General features: G+C 41.1%; 2 protein-coding genes across 3 annotated transcripts; one reads left to right on the forward strand and one right to left on the reverse strand.

Annotated features, from left to right (window-relative positions):
- The first annotated feature begins 1,454 nt into the window (after positions 1 to 1,454).
- Positions 1,455 to 5,193, forward strand: LOC121764935 (protein FAR1-RELATED SEQUENCE 5-like). 2 transcript variants are annotated; one of them, XM_042160967.1, is made up of 3 exons: positions 1,455 to 1,615; positions 4,269 to 4,729; positions 4,803 to 5,193. In XM_042160967.1, coding segments are annotated over exons 1-3 (687 nt in total). In that variant the 5' UTR covers positions 1,455 to 1,614; the 3' UTR covers positions 5,028 to 5,193. The 2 variants fall into 2 exon arrangements, with proteins under 2 accessions (XP_042016901.1, XP_042016902.1); XM_042160968.1 differs by having other exon boundaries at positions 1,458 to 1,615; positions 4,812 to 5,193.
- A 488-nt stretch (positions 5,194 to 5,681) lies between these two features.
- Positions 5,682 to 9,612, reverse strand: LOC121763839 (uncharacterized CRM domain-containing protein At3g25440, chloroplastic-like). The gene is made up of 4 exons (XM_042159927.1): positions 9,455 to 9,612; positions 9,017 to 9,299; positions 7,927 to 8,334; positions 5,682 to 7,722 (listed from the first exon to the last, which is right to left on the reverse strand). The coding sequence occupies exons 1-4, from the start codon at positions 9,565 to 9,567 to the stop codon at positions 7,189 to 7,191; spliced, it is 1,338 nt and encodes a 445-aa protein (XP_042015861.1). The 5' UTR covers positions 9,568 to 9,612; the 3' UTR covers positions 5,682 to 7,188.
- Between the last annotated feature and the right edge of the window lie 13,248 nt (positions 9,613 to 22,860).

Below are 22,860 nucleotides of genomic sequence, written 5' to 3' on the forward strand. Positions count from 1 at the left end.
TAGCCGGTAGTCGGCAACGACCTCGAGTATAACGGTGGGGTGGGTGCCTTTGTGGCCGCTCGTGTACGACCCCCTCCACGCCACCGGGCAATTCTTCCATTGCTAGTGCATGCAGTCGACGCTGCCAAGCATCCCGGGGAATCCATGCACTTCTTCGTGAAGGCGGAGCAGGAACTGGCAATATGTCGTGTTTGGCTTCCGGAGAAATTCGTCGGTGAAGGCTGCCCGGACGCCTTTGCAGAATTGGAGCAAACACATTCTCCCAGTGATGTCTCCAATGTGGAGGTATTCGTCGAACACATCCACCGTTTGTCCAGTCGCAAGCTAACGGATTGTTGCAGTACATTTCTGCAGTGTCGTGTGGCTGGGACGGTTGACGGCGTCGAACCTTTCTTGGAAGAATTCTTCCCGGGCCGGGTTATCGCAGAAGTAGTCGCGGACTAACCTTGCGACGGCTTCCTCCCGGTTACGATGGATGTAAGTCCGGGAGCGTCTTTGGGGCGGCGCGGCTTCCTCCGCCTCCCGGCGTCGATCTTCTTCAAGTGATTCTTCCATTATTCGACGCATTTGCTCATACGGATCCATGAGATCGATTAAATTTGGGGAAAGAATAAAAGAGAGATGATTTGAGATGAAAATTGGAGATAAAATGAAGATGATTTGAGAAGAATAGATGTGTAGTTGTGTGTGAAATGATGATGAATTAGGAGTATTTATAGTGTAAAAAAAATTGGAAACGACTATAAAAACGGTAACATTACCGTTGGCCAATTTTTTAATTTTTTATCTTAATTCGAATATTTTTTTAAAAAGGATTTATTGTGTCAGCGTGACGAATTCCACTCGCGGGCCGGCGAGTGGGCGTCACGCATGGCCTGGGAGCGCGCCACTTCGCGGGAGCGCGTGGCGAGCCGTCCCGTGCCGCGTCTCGGAGTGACGGAACGCGTGACGTGCTGGTGACGGGCCGGGACGCTGCAACGCGTCCCGTGCTTGTCTCGTCCCTCCGTAACGTGACTCGGGCTACCCGCGTAACGCGTTGCGGGTGGCCTTATAGATGAATGTGGGAAAAAAAGAAAAAACAATAAAAAAAACGCAGATTTTTTTTAAAAAATAATTAAAAATAGCAAAAAATCGACGTCCACTCACGTGCCGGTGAGTGGACATAACGCCGCGCGCCAGAGCTCGCCACGTAGCGCTGGCGCGTGGCGGGCTGTCCCGCGTTCCGCCCCTCCCCCACGAGCTAAGCGACGAGACGGGCGAGATGAGCCTCAGCGAGACGCCGCTGCAGATGCTCTAAGACTCTCCGAATAGTCAAGACTCAAGAGGGTGGTCATCCTCTTGTATACTTGAGAATTTATCATTGCTTTTTAATCCAACAGTAAGTCTAATGCATTTTCCAAAAAAATAGGATTTCACAATAAAAAGAAAGCTACATAAAATATTATGCCAAAATTAAGAAGAGTTATAAAAAGGAGGAAAACGGGTGGGAGCGCGCACACTGCGGTGTTCAGCTTCGAAGCTCAGAACAAATCGTCCCAAAACTCCTCTCTTTCACGTTCGATTTGCATTCCTCTCCAAATTTCATCTTAATACTTTGATTTACTTCCACCGACAAGTAAGATTCCCGTTTCCCCTCGCTCTTTGTGTTTCGAAATTCGGTATTTTATTACGGAAACAAAATTACGGAATTAGACGGAAACAAAATTACGGAATTTCTTGTTTTATTTGATATATTGATTTGGTTTTTCTATAATTTTGGGGATGGATGAGTTTTCTAGGTTTCGTTCACTTCTCTTGCTGATTTGTGTATTTTGGTTGATTTTGCGTGTGATAGAGAAAGAGAGTCGAAATTAACAAATGCATATGTATGTATGCCTCAATTTCATTGCTCATAAATAATTACTCGAAATGCTGCAAATTTCATTAAGAATTGAATTTTTAATTCACTTGCAGAATTTAATGGAGATAATTAGATTTTAAACAGAGGAAATTGTGTTTAAACGAAACTCGTTTCGTGAAGTAGTCTTCTTGACTTTGCAACTTTTTTTGTTATTGTATTTGTATATCTGTTTAGATGATACCTAATTACCTATGCAATTTTATCTAATTCTAGAATCATTACTAGGGAATAAGAGAATTGCCTAGTTTTCAGAATCACTTGTTTTTTAAACTGTATTGATGCACGAAAATAGGTAATATTATAGTGATAGAATGAGAAGAGAATGATCAAGATTGAAATTCTGATTCATTTGTTGATATAGGACTAAAGGTCTGTTGTTCTGGTCTTTACAAAATCTGATATGGAGTTAAAGGCGGAAGTAAAACAAGAACTGGAATTCAATATAAAAGAAGAACAATCCTCCAAAGAGGCCAAGATAATCCTCCGAAGAGGCCTACGGTTGATACCGTCCTAATACACTTTATTTTCCGAGCTATCTAGCTCTTCTAAAGAGGAGCTATTTATAAGGATCAACCTATAGATAAACAAAGAAACAAATCATCAACATTTAAAGTAACCTTTCAACAATCTCCACAATAATGAAAATAATCTCAAGAGATAATGGAGATCATTAGCTTGATCTCTATCAATTGTAATCTTCAACAATCTCCATAATAATGAAAATAATCTCAAGAGATAATGGAGATCATTAGCTTGATCTCTATCAATTGCCTCGCTGTCAAAACAGCCTTGCCCACAAGGCTGGAGTTGAAACATAAACACATTGCTTTGATCGGTGGAGGCTCGTACTCGTGCTTTCGAAGAGAATCCAGATTGCCAAACAATAGAGAACGACCAACAACATTAATGCATTGCTTGGATATCCTTGTTGTTGGGCTTGCAAGTAGCCATTCATACTCAGGATGTTTGGTTGTCATACGCCTACAACTAGCTTCACTGAATGCACATGTGGAATTGGGAGATGAAAACATGAGTGAAGAAAGATGGCCTGCCCCAACTGGACGTACAGTGAGGGGTGGAGAGAGTTCAAGCAGTTTTGATTGTGAAATGAATGGTGAAAGTGCAAAATTAGGTTGGCTGATGGGCAACTTATGGAGATGCTGATTTGCAGGGATGGATGGTGCATCCAAACATGGGAGAGTCACGGGTTGCTGAACTGGTTGTATCTCCTGCACTAGGGGGCTGGTTGGGGGCGAATTAGGTGCAAGAGGAAGTAGGGGCGGCGGTGGCTCAGCGTTGAAGTTGTGGGACTTGGTATTGTTGGTGTGAGATAAAGGTTGATCATCTAAAGTGAATGCGATCTGTTGCCTGCGCTCCCGAATGAAGCCACGAGACTGCAGATCCTGCAAGAATGGTGCCAAGGCATCATTGATACAGTTAGAGATCCGGGCTTCGAATGTGCTCATTTGCACTTTGATGTTCGCGACCGCCTTCTCCAATCTGTCAAGACGTTCTTCAGTGCTCTGAGTGTTCACCATGATGCAATCCACGTTCACCGCACCAAATTGATATGGAGTTAAAGGCGGAAGTAAAACAAGAACTGGAATTCAATATAAAAGAAGAACAATCCTCCATAGAGGCCAAGATAATCCTCCGAAGAGGCCTACGGTTGATACCGTCCTAATACACTTTATTTTCCGAGCTATCTAGCTCTTCTAAAGAGGAGCTATTTATAAGGATTAACCTATAGATAAACAAAGAAACAAATCCTCAACATTTAAAGTAACCTTTCAACAATCTCTACAATAATGAAAATAATCTCAAGAGATAATGGAGATCATTAGCTTGATCTCTATCAATTGTAATCTTCAACAATCTCCATAATAATGAAAATAATCTCAAGAGATAATGGAGATCATTAGCTTGATCTCTATCAAAATCTTGCTAATTGTTTCCAAAAAAGGCTTCAATATTATGTCTTTGTGGAGCCACTTAGATCCATCTATTATAAGTATTTATAGGTGGTGTTCGGTTTCCAAGCTAAAATAGTACCAAGATATAATCTAGGATTGAGTTGTGAGATTATTTTAGTCACATGGCAATAGCTATGACTAATTATCCCATGATTATCCATCTAGGATTGAGTTGTGGGGTTGAATGTCATGAACTAAACACACAACATATTTAATCCCGGGATACAATCTTACTAACCGAAAACCCCCTGTGGTATTATAGCCTCTTTTAGCTTCATAGGAGAGTCAAATAGCATGGACGTGGAGGCATTGACCGTTGATGTTAGAGGATTTCGAAAAGTATGTGATTTGCTTTATCTGCATTGTGCTAATTTTGGCGTCTGAATGGTTTGCAGTGGTAGAAGAAACGGCTGGTGACTCGGACAAAGAGGATTTGAACTCAAGGGGCTCGAACGAAGATGATCTAGCTGAATCTGAGGAGAAAGCATGCTTGGGAGAAGGAGGTGAAGTTGTCGAACCCCATGTAGGTATGGAGTTTGACTCGGAAGATGATGCTAGGAGATTCTATAACGACTATGCTAGGAGGGTAGGGTTCGTTGTGCGCGTCATGCAACGACGTCGTTCTGAGATAGACGGTAGAACTCTCGCTCGCCGGCTTGGGTGTAACAAACAGGGCTTCTCCCCAAACACAAAGGGTATGGTTGGGCCCGAGAAGAAGCCACGTCCTAGTGCACGCGAGGGTTGCAAGGCAACAATACTATTCAAGTTGGAGAAGTCTGGGAAGTGGGTGGTGACTCGTTTCGCCAAGGAACACAACCACGTTCTAGTTGTCACCGCTCAAGAATACACTAATGTGGTACGCCTTTGCGATCCTCTATTCGTGTACATATTGCTACTACCAAAAACTATATATTTTGATTATCCTTTAGTCAATGCAGCTCGATAAGGACAAGCGGATCCAAGAACTTGCACGAGAGCTGCAGCGGCAAGAAAAGCTATGCGCTGAGTATCGGGAGAGTCTGATCAGCCTTCTTACGACAGTCGAGAGCCAAGCCGATCAGATGTCGTCGAAAATTCTCGCAGTGGTTGAAAGTGTTAAAAAAGCTGAAGCAGAAGCTCTTAGTGAAGCACTGACAATAGGATCGGATAAATAGTTGTAGTATGATGCAAGAGTTATTTTGATGTTATTTTTATTTTTAGTATATATCAAGATTTTTTCACTCTGTTATTGTTATTACTACTAATAAGAGTGCTACCTTGTTGCAGCAATTGTATAATTTGTACTAGTATTGATTTATATTGAAGAAACTATTGTGTTTATACCTCAAAGTCAGCGGAATGTAAAATTATGGAAGGTTAGCTGGAAAAATTTCATGAACTTTGATCAAATTTTGATTATATCATTTTAAATTAGCCAAAAAAATTATAAATTTGGATTTGTTCTGAATTATCCAACTAAAAAAAATTGTCAGATGATTGTGTAGGATTTCTAACCAAAACGATGCTAGTTTTACATTAGTATGTTGTTTGTCTAACCGGTGGTGATGTGGAAATATGATTTTTTAGTATTCAAGTATATCAAATACAACCATAAAAAAATATGTATCATTGATAATTGCTTAAAGCTTCATAGTTTTTCCTACTGATATTAAAGGTTGCAGACGAAAATTTGACCGAAGTTAATAATTTATTTTCAATAATTTGTCTTCAAGTGTATGTGATCAAATTAGAGTGAGATATGTTTGGAGCATGAGATAAAAAATCATGCAATGTTCTTAGCTTCACAGATATTCTCGTCAAGCTTTCAATACCACGAAAACTAATTGATCACGAGTAAAATTATCCAAATCCACGAATTTGATACCAAAACCTACATTATTAACAAGTGATGCATGATAAAATTTCTGCATCATGATTATATCAACTAGTAGTTTACAAACCAATGTCCACTTGAGTTGTGACCATTTGCCTCTGCAAATCATCTATATGCCTCAATACTTCATCAATGGAAGTAAAGAAAATCCAATCACTCACTGCATATTAATCATCTATATCCTCGAACCCTTCCACAGTCACATACTCCACCCTCCTTCCTTACTCATCCTCTTCACACCTCTCACTTTCTCCCATTTCCAATTTACATCATAATTCACCATCACAACTCTCCAAATCTCTCCCACGTCCCCAATGAGCACAGCCGCACTCAACAAACATCAGAGCCAGCCAGCATTGGCATCTTCTTTCCGTCACTTCTTCACTCGTTTCTGCCCAGCCACGAAGCTAGCTTACTGTCTGAAGATGATCAAGACTTGCCTCATCAAGACAAAGGTCCATATCCATCACTAAATCTCCACCAAAACCAAACCAAACCAAACCAAACCAAACTCATTAAACCTACTTCATTGTCATCCAAGAATCAGACCAAAGTGATCACCAATGTCCCATCTAATTCATCCAAGTACAAAACTAACTCATCAAGGACACATAATCATCAAACTCCACCACCGGAAAAATCTCACTAAATTCGACGCTTTCCAACCAAGAAAATCTCAGATCTGAACAAACAAGCATCCCCTAAGAACAAGTCTATGAAGAAGCCCCTTCATTCCAAAATCCCAGATTAAGTGCCCTTGGCACCAAATCCAGGAAAAAGTCTAGCTGGATAGATCAAGAAGATGACGACAATTCTGTGGTGTCAGAATTCAAAGAACTCCGAACAAAATTCCAAGAATCAATCGTCCCATTGGAGAAAATCTCCAATCATCAAGAATCTACCTCACAAAATATTCTCAAGAAATCACCAAACACTTCAAATTTCAACAAAAATGAGAAAACTAATCAGAATCGTTATCGTACGGAAGAAGCAGAGATTCTTTTGCAGACAATCTCTCAATTTCCTTTTCGAAAAAATTAAGTTTTGTACAAGATGGGAAAGAGGAAGAGTGGTATTTATACTATTTAGAAGAAAATAATGAACTTTCTGTAGAAATTGAGCAAGCCATAGCAAAGACTTCAATTGCAGAAGCAATGGAAATGAGTTAAGAAAGAGAAAAGGGGAAGGGTTTTTCTTTCCTGGTTGCAGACGGCGAGAGAGAAGAAGAATGAGTGAGGGCAAGTCGAGCAAAATGAAGTTATTCTCGATGAACAGTGAAAAGGCCAGATTAGCTATCGCAGGGTAATGGTATGATAGCTAATCTGGCTAAAAATGTGTTTTGAGCATGGGCTTGGGCAATCTCACGAGCTTTCAAGATTACGACAGATTACAGATAAGACCCTACTCTACCCTATCAAATATACCCTTAGTCTCTTGTGCGATCATTTCCTCTTTTTTTTCAAGAGTGAAGCAGCTCGTAGAACCATTCGATCAACCTCATCGAGATCCTCTGCCTCTACGTCTCGGTTGAGCGATTTGCCCTTTTTCATATCAGCAGATATTTGGCGCAAATGTTCTTCGAAATCGTCGTCCTCTCCCTCACTCTGCACCGGAAACTTTTCAAACTCATCCATGTAAAGAGGCTTTACATCTTTCCCTTCTGTCTCCGCGTCCGACTCCGACTCAAAAATATCAGACAGATCTTCAGAATCTGAAACCATATCCATGTGTACGCTCGAATTGGCTCCATTTTCTTCACTTTTAGTCAATAGTTCTTTCAGCCTAGCAGACCCTTCGAACTCTCCATTGGGATGGTTCCCGGAATCTAGATCACCAGCATCATTCGCCTGTTTTTCTTCATTCGTGGTAGGTTCACTTCCCGCCTGAGCTTGAAGCAGCTCTAGCTCCTGCTCCAGTCTTGGGATATATCTCTTAACAGCCCGCAGCGCGTCCCTATATCTCGATTTATCCAAGGCCTATAAAATCATAGATGTGCATTAACATTAAAAAATCAAACAAAACAAAGGAAAAGCTTGTACATCTGGTGTACAGTGCACCCACCCAATTAGGGCTTATTAATTCCCAATTAGGATTTAATTATGGCGGATGCACTAGAATGTGCCCAAACAACAATACCAGCGTTGAGTAAGAAATGAGTTTTGAATAATACTACTTAGTACCTTCTTTCTCGAAAGGGTTTCCCTTGGAGACATTATCTCGGTCGGGGGTTGGGCATAGTTCTTCCCTCTATACATAATTATGGTGTTATCTTCCTGAATATCGAGCACAATCCCACCGCTCAAACGCGCCAGCTCTGAGGCAATCTCCTTCACCTCTTGAGGGGAGAAAGTCTTCACAATGACCTTCAATGTCTGATGCTTCTTCCAGTGCAAGTGCATGTTCAGTATAACGCCTTGATACAATCCCCGTCTCCCAACAGGGACATAATTTTTGCTCTTCTCGCCCATCTTCAAAAAGTAAAAGTGTTCTTCGGGTGTCAATATTTCAGGGTCGTGCATCGTGTCCGATGTCTCTTTAGGCTCGATCTTTCTGAGGGCTTCAAGTAATCTTTCCTCTTTCCTCCGAGCCTAGGTGAAGCATTAACTTGTTGTGAGAATCTCAAATAACACATAGTTTCCAAATCATCCATTTCTCGTTAATTCAATCAAGCCAGGTATAATCACAAAATTATTGAAAGGCTCTATCATGTGGTATGTAATAATCACGAAGGCTACATGAATTGTGATCCAAACTATGACTATAGACCTTAAGAATTCATGAACGATAATAATCAACATTGATTGAGGTCAAAACCACCCGATTCCTGTTTGTTTATGACCTACACTTTAACTCAAAGGTCCAAAAAAAACACCAACTTCAAAGCAGGATCCGATTCAAAATTTCCACTTCATAAACATCCACTCAATCAAGCAAAGTATAATCAAAGAGACCATTCAAATCCTTATCCCATAAACAGAATTCACAACTATGACTTAAACCTGTCCATAAATCACTAAAATAGACTCTTAAAACCAGTACACCTTAATTAGTAATGAACAATAATAATCAACAGTTGTCGACACGATAAACACCCGTTTCTCGTGTGTTCAAGACCTACATTTCAACACCTAAACAAAAACATTGGTCCAATGCCAAATTCCCACATCCACTCCTTAAACATCCACTCAATCAAGCTAAGCATAATCAAAGACACTACACAAATCGATACATTGCAACTAAATGAGATTCAAATTATATAAAAAAAACCACCTTCATCAATTTGTAGAGGATTTTCTCTTCCGCAGTCATCCTTTCAAAGGTTTTCTTCTTCTTATACCTGAATAACTTCAGCCACCTCACCACAGCTCTCTTCCCTTTCAATTTCTTCCTTTTCGTTACCGGAGCAGCACCATTTTGCCCGCCCCGCTCCACCTCAGGCTCCGCATTTCTCAGAACCCGACCCGAATGGAACGATGCGACGCCGCCAAATTTACATATTTGCCCTCCAATCACACATTTCCCGACTGCAAGAGGTGTGCTGCTGCTAACGATCCTGCCATACAACGATCAGCAGCCCTAGAAATTAATTACACTTTCACTGAAGTAATTAAATATGATTCAACTGGTAGTTGCTGCGAAAATAGCAGTTTGTTATTACACAGTGAATTTTCACAATTGGAAAGAGAAAAAACGGAAGAAATTAATCACCTGGAGCTCTGGAATATGAAATGGGCATGAGAGAGAAGAGGCGAAAAGGGAGCGAAATTGGAGCGGAGATGTTTGAGGAATGGGAGTTTAGATGCTAAATTTCTCACCGCCATTTTTCTTTTTCTTTGCCTTCCGATTAACGCTCTGTAACCTGTTCATCTAAATTATAAGTACGTGGAAAAATGGCTAAAATGTGAATTAGAAAATCGGATTTATAGGATAGTTTACCTTTAAAATAACGGAAATGTACTCATTTTGTTATCTCTTCCATATATGGGAAAAACGTCACTCATATTAACGTGTTTATAAGTGAAGACGTTGTTGGTTTCTGGGGATTACAAGAGATAACAAAAACCGGGCGTAATACAACCCAAAAGAAAGGAAAAGAAGGAACTGAACTTTAGAAATTACAACGTAGAATCGAAACTACTAAACCAGTATGATTAGCCGAGTCGAGGAGGCCTCTTCCCGCAAGACGAGATACGCCCCGGTAGTGCTCTTCGGTTTGGTGTGTCGTCCCCAAAGGTAAAACGACTACGTCTCTATTGATGCAGCACCGCAATCAGTAGAGCTCCGGCGAACGGGATGGAGGAGAGGGCAGAGCTTCGACAGAAAACAATACAGAGAGAGGGAGAGAGCTTATGATGTAGAATGCTTGTATGTGTGTCCTAATGCAGTGGTATGGCTAGCCTATTTATAGGCCAAGCCACCATGCATGGTCAACCAGCCATTGAAGGCTTATCATGGCAATTCGTAACCGACGTCGGTTACAGGCGTGTGGCTGGAGTGTGCCACCCGTGTGGAGCGTATGGATTTCTCACGTGGCAGCCGTGACTGTGCCTCGCTTGACGACGTGTCAAGCCACTTGGATTGCTGACTCGGCGGTGGTCTAAAAAGAATAGTTTGGGCCAAGCACCAAGCCCAAAGACCAATTGCCAAGATCCAAGTCCAAGATCAAGATCAAGATCGGGATCAGGATCGGGATCGGGCCCGGGCCGGCGACCCGCGGGCGCGAGCTCGGGCTCGGGCGGGCGGCGGCGGCGCGCGCGTGTGGGCTCTTTCACCCATCTTGGTCCACTATAATTATTAAGTAACATAAAGTCACTTAATTTATACACATTAAAAGATGTGTTAATCCTCCGGATAATTAACACTAGTTAATTATTCCCTAAGCTCCAACTCCAAGCTTTAATTAAAAGCTAATTATGCCCAACTTTAATCCACTATTTTTCACTAACCGGAAATCGGATTTGAGAAAGTGAATATACTACATTTATCTACGTAAAATGTAGATCGACGCTATGTCATTTAATTTCACAAAATTAAATGTCTCGTCACATTTATTATTTGGTCAAAATCCATTGACCGGGCATATTTAATACCATGATTTCTACAATCCCCCACATGAGTGGAAATAGCCGAATGCATATGCATGCAGACACAAGCTCAACCCTCGAGAGGTATATAAGCATAAGGATAGGTAGTTGTTGACTTTGAACCCTCCATAGTCGACACCATCGGATACACAGGCGGCTTAGTAGCGCGATGCTTTGAACTAATCCCCCACGGCGTGCACCGAGACAATGGTGTTAACGCCTAAACACCTCAACCTCATCCGTTCTCACGTTTTGTGTCCATTGCGGTCTTGGACACCACTTTGGATTCATAAGTGTGTTTTATGAAGCGACCACACTTCACACTTACATAGGTGATTCTTAGTCAAGTACCTTGCCATACTTGGTCTCTTTGAGAACTCCATCTCTTTGGGATTCTTAAGAACCATTAGAAGTCATAGACTTGGCCTTTACCACTAGGCAAGTTCTCCAACACTCTATTGCTCTCTAGGGAATAGATATAGTTGAGTGTTTCTCATGAACTCTCATAGCTTAGTTGTCCCCTTGAACCAAGTTCTAGGGATCTCCAGTCATCATGGTTGGGTTACCAATATAATAGTTCTTTAGTTTGTGGATTTCAAACTCATTCCCTCTAGCAACTTGTTCATTTGATCACGGTTTAACCCTTTGGTTAGCGGATCCGCTAGATTATCTATTGACTCCACATAGTCAATTGTAATCACCCCTGTTGTGATCAAATGTCTCACGGTGTTATGTCGTCGACGTATATGTCGAGACTTACCATTATAGAAACCATTGTTTGCCCTTCCAATAGCCGCTTGGCTATCGCAGTGGATCAGCACTGGTGGCACTGGCTTAGACCAACATGGAATGTCTTCAAGGAAGTTCTTAAGCCACTCGGCTTCCTCACCAGCCTTATCCAAGGCAATGAACTCCGATTCCATTGTTGATCGGACTATACAGGTCTGTTTTGTAGATTTCCATGATACAACACCACCCCCAATAGTAAAGACATATCCACTTGTTGAAAGTGAGTCTCTATTATCGGATATCCAATTGGCATCACAGTACCCTTCAAGTACCGGGGGGTATCTCGAGAAGTGTAGCCCAAGATTTTGAGTGTGTTTTAAATATCTCAAAACCCTCACAAGAGCTCTCCAATGCTCTTTGCTTGGATTGCTCGTGTAATGACTCAACTTGTTCACGGCACAAGCAATGTCAGGTCGAGTGCAATTAGTCAAGTACATAATGCACCCAATGACCCGTGCATACTCTTCTTGTGCAACGGGCTCGCATTTGTTCTTGCTCAAGTGAACGTCGAGTTCAATTGGAGTCTTAACCGGCGCGCCATCATAGGCTTTGAATTTATTCAATATCTTCTCAACATAATGTGATTGTGTTAAGATGATTCCATCATTCGTTCTTAGAATCTTTATTCCAAGAATTACATCGGCTAGACCCATGTCTTTCATGTCAAAGTTTCTCTTTAACATGACCTTTGTATCGTTAATTGCTTGAGTGTTGCTACCCAAGATTAACATATCATCAACGTAGAGACACACTATAACATGACCGTTATTAGTGCTCTTGATGTAGACACATTTGTCGCACTCGTTGATTTTAAACCCATTTGATAACATCACATTATCAAACTTCAAGTGCCATTGCAATGGCGCTTGTTTCAATCCATATAGGGACTTTACGAGCTTGCATACCTTTTTCTCTTGTCCAGGTACTACAAACCCTTCGGGTTGTTGCATATAGATTTCGTCTTCTAATTCACCATTCAGAAACGCGGTCTTTACATCCATTTGATGAATCTCAAGATTGTGCAATGCAGCAATAGCGAGAAGCACCCGGATAGATGTAATCCTTGTTACAGGTGAATAGGTATCGAAGAAGTCATGTCCTTCCTTTGGTTTAAAACCCTTTACTACTAATCGGGCTTTATACTTATCAACTGTTCCATCGGCCTTAAACTTTCTTTTAAGAACCCATTTGCATCCTAAAGGTTTAGCACCTTCGGGCAAATCAACCAACACCCATGTGTGGTTTAGCAAAATTGAATCAATTTCACTTTGAACAGCTTCTCTCCAATGCAGCCCGTCTGGGCCAGCAAAGGCTACTTTTATCGATGTTGGTTCTTCATCCAACATGAAAGCAATGTAGTCAGGACCAAAACTTTTTGGTGTTCTGACTCTATTACCACGTCTTAGTACTGTATCTTTTGGATCGGGCCATGCACGCTTGCGCGATTCAGGTTCCGCATCCGCTGATTTAGAACTAGTGGCTTCTTCTTCCACTGGTTTAGAACTAGTGGCTTCTTCAATTCTTGTCTCAGAATTGGTTGAGACTTTTTCCTTGTCTTTGCAAGGAAATGTATTTTCGAGAAATACAGCATTCCTCGACTCAATTGTTGTTCCTACTGTGATAGTCGATATTTCAGACTTGTGAACAACAAATCGATATGCACTACTGTTAAGTGCATATCCAATGAAGATGCAATCAACCGTCTTAGGTCCGATTGTAACTTCTTTGGGCGGAGGAACCATCACCTTTGCCAAACACCCCCACACTTTAAGGTATTTGTAGGATGGCTTCCTTCCCTTCCACAACTCATAAGGAGTGACATCTTTTCCTTTGAGAGGGATCTTATTCAAGATATAGTTGGCTGTCAAAACAGCTTCCCCCCACATGTTATGTGGTAATCCTGAAGTTAGAAGCAGTGCATTCATCATCTCTTTTAGAGTTCGATTTTTGCGTTCTGCAACACCATTAGATTGTGGTGAATATGGTGCAGTCGTTTGATGGATTATACCACTTTCGTTGCATAATTCCTCAAACGGGGCTACATATTCGCCTCCTCTATCACTTCGAATCGTTTTGATTTTACAACCAAGTTGATTCTCAACTTCGTTCTTATAATTTTTGAACGCTTCTATTGCTTCATCTTTACTTCTTAAAAGATAAATGTAGCAATACTTTGTGCAATCATCTATGAAAGTGATAAAGTACTTTTTACCACCTCTAGTTTGCACCATCTTTAAATCACATACGACCGTGTGAATTAATTCAAGGGGTTTTGTGCTTCGTTCAACCGAGTGAAACGGCAACTTAGTCATTTTTGCTTCAAGACAAATTTCACATTTATCTTGGATATCCAATTCATTAGCCTTTAGTAAATCTAAATTTACTAATCTTTTAATGGCTTTAGAATTTACATGTCCCAATCTACAATGCCACAAATTTGAACACTCAGTCAAGTAAGAGGAAGTAGATGTTTTATTTTTATTAGCCAAAGCCTTTGCAACACTGCGAGTTGCCACACTAAGCTTGAAAAGCCCATCGGTTACATAACCTTTTCCGAGGGATTTTCCAAACTTATACAAAGTAAACCTATCAGACTCAAATACAAGTTTAAACCCCTTATTAACTAGTATTGATCCTAACACTAGGTTCTTGCGGATGTCCGGGACATGCAGCACATCCTTCAAAGTGATCGTGACGCCAGACGTCATCATGAGAATCACGTTACCAACGTCGAGGACTTCGGACGATGCTTGATTCCCCAAGTTGATCTTCCTCCCTTCAGCAGCAGTGTAGGAGGCAAACTTGCTCCTATCTGAGCAGACATGAGCAGTAGCGCCGGTGTCGATGTACCAGCCACCCTTGTTATCCACAAGGTTAACCTCTTCGGTGACCACAGCAATGAGGTCGTTTTCATCCCAGTCCTTGAACTCCTTCTCAACGACGTGGGCAGCCGGCTTCTTCTTCTTGCTGTGGCAGTCTTTAGCAAAGTGGCCTTGTTTGCCACATTTGTAGCAGTCACCTTCAAACTTCTTTGAAGGCTGCTTTCCCTTCCCTTTGTCGTTTGGACGGTTTGGGCGAGGGCGTTTGTTGGAGGGACCGCCCCGCTCCAACAGGTTGGCTTTGGCTTCATTTGGGGTGAAGCCCTTAGCCTTTTGATCACTTTTGCGCACGTCGGCCTCAATGCGCAACTTCACGATCAAGTCTTCAAGGGTCATCTGTTTTCGCTTGTGCTTGAGATAACTCTTGAAGTCCTTCCAACTTGGAGGGAGCTTGTCAATGATCGTGCACCTTAGGAACTTATCGGGCAAGGTCATCCCTTCAGCCACTAAGGAGTGGATGATCATTTGGAGCTCTTGGACTTGCTCCATGATGGGTCGAGAGTCGACCATCTTGTAGTCCATAAACTTGGATGCTACAACCTGTTCAGTCCCTGCAGCATTGTCTATGCTATATTTCTTCTCTAGGCTCTCCCACATTTGTTTAGATGTGGTTACATTGGAGTATACATTATAGAGGCTATCATCTAATGCACTTAAAATAAAGTTTTTACATAGATAATCCCCTTTTCTCCAAGCCTCATAGTCCGCCATGACTTCGAGCCTAGTCTCTTGGTCGCTTGGCGCGGGCGACTCGTTCTCCGTGAGGAAGTTGGCGACGCCCAATGTTGTCAAGTAGAACAACATCTTTTGGTACCACCTCTAAAAGTCTGATCCTCCAAACTTGGGTGATTTCTCGGCCGGTGGCATCATTCTTGGTGCCAAAGGTGCCGCAGTTGGTCCTTGGAAGGAACCAATTCCGTTGCCCCCGAAGGAGCCAACAACGTGGTTGGGCATAGAGCCCCCACCATTCACGTTAGGCATAGAGCCCGCCATGAACGTACTATCCCCGAATGGACTAGCACTCGCATGAGACCCGAAGGCCCCAGCATTCGTGTGAGGCCCGAAGACCCCAGCACTCGATCCATTAAAGGATCCGAATGAACCACTAAAAGTGGAACCAACCGATCCACTCGAGGTGGATCCACCAGTGAGCCCAAGGGGATTAACGAACTCCCAAGGGGTTGTCGATGAAGAGGGATAGCGCCCGGGAGTGGGCATCATCGTTGGAATTGACGACGTGTTGACCGGTCCAGTGGTCGCCATGGTGGAAGGAATGGCGGCGGTGGTGGCGGCAGCAGTGGTGTTAGATTCCGTCGACATCTCCAGCAAATGTGTTTAAGTTTCAAAATTATTAAGTTCAGTTTAAAAGGTCCAAATCCCTTCAAAGGCAAGTTATCTCGTCTTGCGATTGTTGGTTTCTGGGGATTACAAGAGATAACAAAAACCGGGCGTAATACAACCCAAAAGAAAGGAAAAGAAGGAACTGAACTTTAGAAATTACAACGTAGAATCGAAACTACTAAACCAGTATGATTAGCCGAGTCGAGGAGGCCTCTTCCCGCAAGACGAGATACGCCCCGGTAGTGCTCTTCGGTTTGGCGTGTCGTCCCCAAAGGTAAAACGGCTACGTCTCTATTGATGCAGCACCGCAATCAGTAGAGCTCCGGCGAACGGGATGGAGGAGAGGGCAGAGCTTCGACAGAAAACAATGCAGAGAGAGGGAGAGAGCTTATGATGCAGAATGCTTGTATGTGTGTCCTAATGCAGTGGTATGGCTAGCCTATTTATAGGCCAAGCCACCATGCAGGGTCAACCAGCCATTGAAGGCTCATCATGGCAATTCGTAACCGACGTCGGTTACAGGCGTGTGGCTGGAGTGTGCCACCCTTGTGTGGAGCGTGTGGATTTCTCACGTGGCAGCCGTGACTGTGCCTCGCTTGACGACGTGTCAAGCCACTTGGATTGCTGACTCGGCGGTGGTCTAAAAAGAATAGTTTGGGGCAAGCACCAAGCCCAAAGACCACCCAAAGACCAATTGCCAAGATCGGGATCGGGATCGGGATCGGGCCCGGGCCCGCGGCCCGCGGGCGCGAGCACGAGCACGGGCACGGGCTCGGGCTCGGGCTCGGGCGTGCGGCAGCGGCGCGCGCGTGTGCGCGCGTGTGGGCTCTTTCACCCATCTTGGTCCACTATAATTATTAAGTAACATAAAGTCACTTAATTTATACACATTAAAAGATGTGTTAATCCTCCAATGTGGGATAATTAACACTAGTTAATTATTCCCTAAGCTCCAACTCCAAGCTTTAATTAAAAGCTAATTATGCCCAACTTTAATCCACTATTTCTCACTCACCGGAAATCGGATTTGAGAAAGTGAATATACTACATTTATCTACGTAAAATGTAGATCGAAGCTATGTCATTTAATTTCACAAAATTAAATGTCTCGTCACATTTATTATTTGGTCAAAATCCATTGACCGGGCATATTTAATACCATGATTTCTACAGACGTCACCCTCATTGGCGTATTACAATTTAGATCCGTATGTCGTCGTATTATATTGAAATACAGTATTTGTTAAAACACGCCAAGATGGTTGGCGTGTTTTATATAAAAACGCCTTCACCACTGGCGTGTTTCAATATAGAGAGATATGCTACACTGACGTAGTTCAAGTCAAACACACCTTCCCTACTGGCGTTTTTCATTAGACAAGCATACGGAACTGACGTTTTTAATTAGACACGCCAACGGTATCGGCGTGTTTAGTCAGAAACGCTATATCAGTCTTCCTCCCCAAAACGCGAAACACACAGCACACACATCAAATTTTCGTCCGGGTTTTCATCTTCTCCTCCCCAAATCGCGATTCTCTCAACCTCTCCTCCCCGAAATCGGTGATTTGGCCCTCCCTCCATCAATCGGTGTTATTCTTCCCGGTATTTGATAAATTTTCCGGTTAGTATGCTTAAATTTTCCGATTAGTATGCTTAATTGAATACCGTTGTTATTTAGGTTTATTTGGGTTGTAAATTGATGTTGCATTGTTTGGGTTTAAGTGAACTTGTGTATTGTTGAGATAGTTTTTTTTAATAAAGGAGGATCAACGATGGTTCCCCATCTACCCCCCGAAGTGACTCGGACCCCCGGCCTAACGGTCGGAGGTGAAGCGTCTTACCACCGAGCTGCACTTCGTTGAGATAGATATTGGTGTTTAGTTAGAGTATAAATTTGATTATAAACCTAAACCCTAGTGTTGTTATAACTTAAAAATTGGGCAAATTGATTTGGTTTATATGGGTTTTGGTTTATTTGGGTTTTATTTGGCTTATAAACCTAAACCCTAGTGACAAATTATTGAAATTGTTAGGTTGATGTATATTGTTTAGTTTGAATTGTTAATGTTGTGTAGGTGAATTGTGTTATGATTTTGTGCAATGTTGTGTAGGTGAATTTGTGTATTGTGCATTATTTGATATTGGTGTTCCATTTTGTGATATTGGATTAAATTGTATCTAATTATTGAAATTGTTTAGGTTTGTTTATTGTTTAATTTGAAATGTGAATGTTGTGTAGGTAAATTATGGCTTCATCTTCAACTTCTCGTCGCCGGCTCTTATGTGGTCCTGCGGATCCTTCGGTATTGTATCTTCAGAGACAACACGTCTCTAATAATATATGGGCAGAAGTTCCATCAGAAGACGTATGCTGTCGAAGATATGAGGAATCATTTGGGATGTTCCTATACATCCCCATGTTTTGGCAGTAGTGGACCAGATGGGGTTCGGCGGTATATTGAGGTGTGGTCAACCAAAGGATATTGACCACCATCTTATCACCGCATTGATTGAACGTTGGAGGCTAGAGACTCACACGTTTCACTTTCCAGTCGGTGAAGCGACTGTGACATTGGAAGACGTGGAGGTCTTATGGGGCCTCAAAGTTGACGGAGAAGCTGTGACGGGTTACATCCCCACGAAGGATGTGGGATATTGGAAGCAACTGTGTCTGGATTATCTAGGATTTGTACCGGATGCATCTGAGTTGAAAGAAATGGTTTGGAAGCAAACAAGCTTATCAAATCAATTGAGGATTGAGCTGAGTGAAGATCACGACCACTACATATATGTTCAGCGTGCTCGTATTTATTGTCTGCTATTACTTGGTGGTCTGATGATCCCGAACACCTCCGGAAATAAAATTCCGTTCTTCTACGTGTAATTTTTCATGGATGTAGAACGGTGTTCTACCTATAGCTGGGGTGGTGCGACGCTTGCTTGCTTGTACCACAATTTATGTGAAGCTGCCGTTGCTAGGAGGACCGGTGTCGGGGGAGCTTTAACTTTGTTATAGCTGTGGGCTTGGGAGAGAATCCCAAATATTAGACCGAGGATGCTAAATCCCGAGCATATAGACTACGCACCATGTGCATTCGCGTAAGTTGTTCACTAATTCATTTTTTAAGCATAATTTTCATCAATTTCCGTGTTATTCGCTCATAATTTAAATTTTTTAGATGGAATGGTCCGGCGTCATATGTAAAAGCACCTGGGGCATTGCATTGAGAACTTCCGAGATCAGTTCTCCAGAATGCACGCCAACCAAGTAATTTATATAACTTAAATTGTTTTTTTTTTGTTGTTTTTGATTGAATTTATTTTTAATAAATTTGTTTCACATGTAGTTTATTTGGAGGCCTTATGTCCAACAGAACTTGCCAGAATGTTGTGTTAACGGTCGTCCTATATGGATGTCGATAACAACTCTTATTTGCTGGAATATGGTTGAGCCACACTTGCCACACCGAGTGTTGCGACAATTTGGGATTGTCCAACCGTATATCCCGCTCCTCGACCGGTTCCACGGTAGTGATTTTACGAAACAGGATCGTTGTGGAAAATCTGGCCGGAATTGGGTTGATTACCACGCCCATCATATACAGGAGTGGGACAATAGGCACAACTTGGTGTGGACTGATCTGGAGTACTCTACTGAGCCTATTGCAACCGATGAATATATGAATTGGTTTCGCCAAATAACTGTGGTGTATTTAACCAAACCTGGCGTGCATGCTGAAGAGAGCTTCCATGAAACGACATCTTCTCATAACTTTGCGGTAAATTGAAAAAACTAGTATTAGTTATTTAAATTCATATGATGATATGTAATTAACTTTGAAAATTGTAGGTGGAGACACTTCACAACATACGCCACTTTCTATGTGGCCAAGATATGACAGAACATCCGGCTTTGGTAACCATTTCGAGGATGGTTGAAGATGGTCTGCAGATATCTGGGGAGGCTGAGCTGATGGACTACCGTCCTTCCCAGCGCTCTGCGCTGGACATGGACATGCCCGTGAGGCAAAATGGAAAACGACGAACCAAGAAGAAAACTGCATGCGGAGAGTCCTCATCTTCAAGGATGAATGCTCAGTTGGTAGATGACTCCGATGACGATTTTGTGCATCCACCTCCACCTAGATCTGCAGTTCGAGGTCGTCATTCTGTCAGCCACACCGGTGGTACAAGAGAAGATATTGGCCTCAGTGATGTCCACGCTTCTCCACCGCGGTCGTCTGTGCGAGATGAGTTTTTTGGGGTAGATCTAGAGAACGCTGTTGTTCAAGATACTCCTCCCTCTAGACTCCCTACTTCCAGAATCGGGAAGGGGATACATGGCCTGTTTATGCGGAAACGGCGAGACGATTAAACTAAACCCCAACTATTTGTATTTGTTGATGCAATTGAAATTTGTGTTTGTTCATTGAGTTGCACTCTTTATATTGATAATTTTATAACTCCTCTTTTTATACTTATGTATATTTTTGATGTGGGAATGATTGCAACAGTTTGAATAGACGGGGTAAATAGTAAGATAATTGGCTGGAAAAACGAAAGCCTGCAATTTCATGCAAACAGTCTGAGCAAAAACGTCAACCAATTTGGCGTTTTTATGTAACGCGCCACTCACATAGGCGTGTTACAGATTGCTATTTCACCCTTTTTTCCTCGACGGAGTGCACCGTCTGCATTGACTCGCCAACCCGGTTGGCGTTTCTACTAGAAACGCCAACCTAGTTGGCGTTTTTATGAAACACGCCAGTCACGTAGGCGGGTTACAGTTTGCATGATTCAAGCCAAACACGCCGACGGGGTAGGCGTCTTTATGGTGGACACGCCAACTCCATGGGCGTCTTTAGGTATAAACACGCCTACTTCTGTGGCGTTTTTAGGCATAAAACACACAGACGGCTGTGGCATTTTTTACGTAACACGCCAACCCGGTTGGCGTGTTTTAAATTACATATACTTACATAAAATACGACGATATACGGATCTAAATTGTAAAACGCCAATGCGGGTGGCGTCTTCACTTATAAACATGCCAATGTGGGTGGCATTTTTCCCATATATGGAAGAGATAACAAAATGGGTACATTTACGTTATTTTAAAGGTAAACTACCCTATAAACCCGATTTTGTCAATGTGAATTGGGGCTTCGTTATTATTTGCCTTCTAAAAAGTGAGATAAACTATAGGAGTCCAGGTTTGTCCCACATTTTTTAAATGATATACTCCGGCCGTCTCATTTTAGGAGTCCCAATTTATCCCGTATTACGAGTTCCGATTAGAATATTTCTTAAATAGTAATAGACCTCACGTTTCACAAATATTTTTTCACTCACATTTTATTACTCTAATACTCCTATATAAAAATGGGACTCGCAATTCATAATCATTTTTTCACAAACTTTCCTTTACAATTCTCAAAACTCGCGTCGACCTCAAATAAGATTGTTAAAATGAGACGGAGAGAGTACTTTTTTTTATTTACAAATATATACAATTACACTTTATTATTTAATTTTCCCTTTTTTCTTCTTTCACTACTTTACTTAATTCTTATATTCATTTCACTCTTTAAATTTAGATTTTTTATATTTTTGTTTAATAAAAATGCTTCACTTATAGCTGCATGGATGGAATACTTCTTTTCTTTTGTCTATGAAAAATGTCATATGTTTCTCTTTTAATTTATCCACTAAACTTAGTCTTATACTCGAAATTTATGTCATTCACCAATAATAGTATTTTGATTTATAAAAAAATATATATATAATAACAAATATTTTAGATTAATGAAATGAAATATTTAGTGATAGATGAATGAAATAATATTGTTTTTGCAAGTAAGATATTTTTGTAATGTGTTCATGTAGACCGTGTTATATGTATATCAATATGTTCATATTGAATCAAGGGGTTTTAACGCAGTTGGCAATGTGGAGCTGTGATAATGGTTTAGGGTTCAAATCCCGCCTCTGGCTAGAAGACTGGCGGTCTTGGAACATTTGTGGAAATAAGAATATGTATTCATGTAGTAATAAAAGAAAATATACTATTGATGACACATTCTAAGACTATATTTATCAACAACCAGTCAACCACACAACCCAACCATCCACTTTTTAATATTTAATTAATTTATATCCCCTCCATCATCTTTCACATCATTAATATTCGTCCAACCCAATCATATATTTTCTTTATGGTTTATCAATGACCACCCAATCACACTATTATATACTTATTTTTATAATATTTTATAATAATACTATTACATGAAATATTAGTATTAACACAATAAATGATAAACTAAAAATGATAAAAATAAATAAATAAAAAACAAAAAAATTATAAAGAGAAAAGACAAAAAATTTTGTGTACAAAACTATAGCAAAGTGATCTCTATTTATAAAGGATGAAAATTATGAATTTCGATATAATTTTTATAATGTTTTAACATAACATATAAGAGGTATATAAATTTTATAAAAAATAAAACATCAACCATTGAGAAGATTATGCAATTTGACACAAGACATGGACAACCAAATTTGACACAAGAATGACATGGGCAACCAAATAGTTGGAGGTTGCCCACAATGCAGCCATGGTTAAAAGGGACGGGGAGACCTTCAATTCCATTTTTTTTTCTTAATTGTGTAATGACATGTGAAGGGGTTGGCAGTGGAAATATACATAAATCAATTACATAATAATTCTGATTTATTTAGTAGATTATTTAGACAAATTCTATTCGCACAATTATCTCATGTGTCATGCTCATAACTTAATAAAGTCATGCTTTAAGTATAACTAGTATCACGCTTGTGCGATGCACAAGTCATTTTAATTTCTTCATATTTATTTCGGGTTTATACTTTTTCAATCACATTAACCCCACATGGCCACAAGAGTGCGTTTAAATGCTAACTTTTCTTAAAAATGTCAATACGATCACATTAAAATTTCAACACATATTTGTGTTGACATTTTAATAAACTGTCT

This window comes from Salvia splendens, chromosome 14, assembly GCF_004379255.2.
Source record: "Salvia splendens isolate huo1 chromosome 14, SspV2, whole genome shotgun sequence".
Taxonomy (NCBI): domain Eukaryota; kingdom Viridiplantae; phylum Streptophyta; class Magnoliopsida; order Lamiales; family Lamiaceae; genus Salvia; species Salvia splendens.

Excerpts from the sequence above, each read along its gene's own strand:
- LOC121764935 (XM_042160967.1), top strand. Across the intron at positions 4,730-4,802 it reads CTCAAGAATACACTAATGTG|TCAATGCAGCTCGATAAGGA; the intron begins GTACGCCTTTGC and ends ATTATCCTTTAG.
- LOC121763839 (XM_042159927.1), bottom strand. The coding sequence starts at position 9,567 with ATGGCGGTGAGAAATTTAGCATCTAAACTCCCATTCCTCAAACATCTC. Across the intron at positions 8,335-9,016 it reads TCCTCTACAAATTGATGAAG|GCTCGGAGGAAAGAGGAAAG; the intron begins GTGGTTTTTTTT and ends TGCTTCACCTAG. Across the intron at positions 7,723-7,926 it reads AAACCCTTTCGAGAAAGAAG|GCCTTGGATAAATCGAGATA; the intron begins GTACTAAGTAGT and ends ATGATTTTATAG.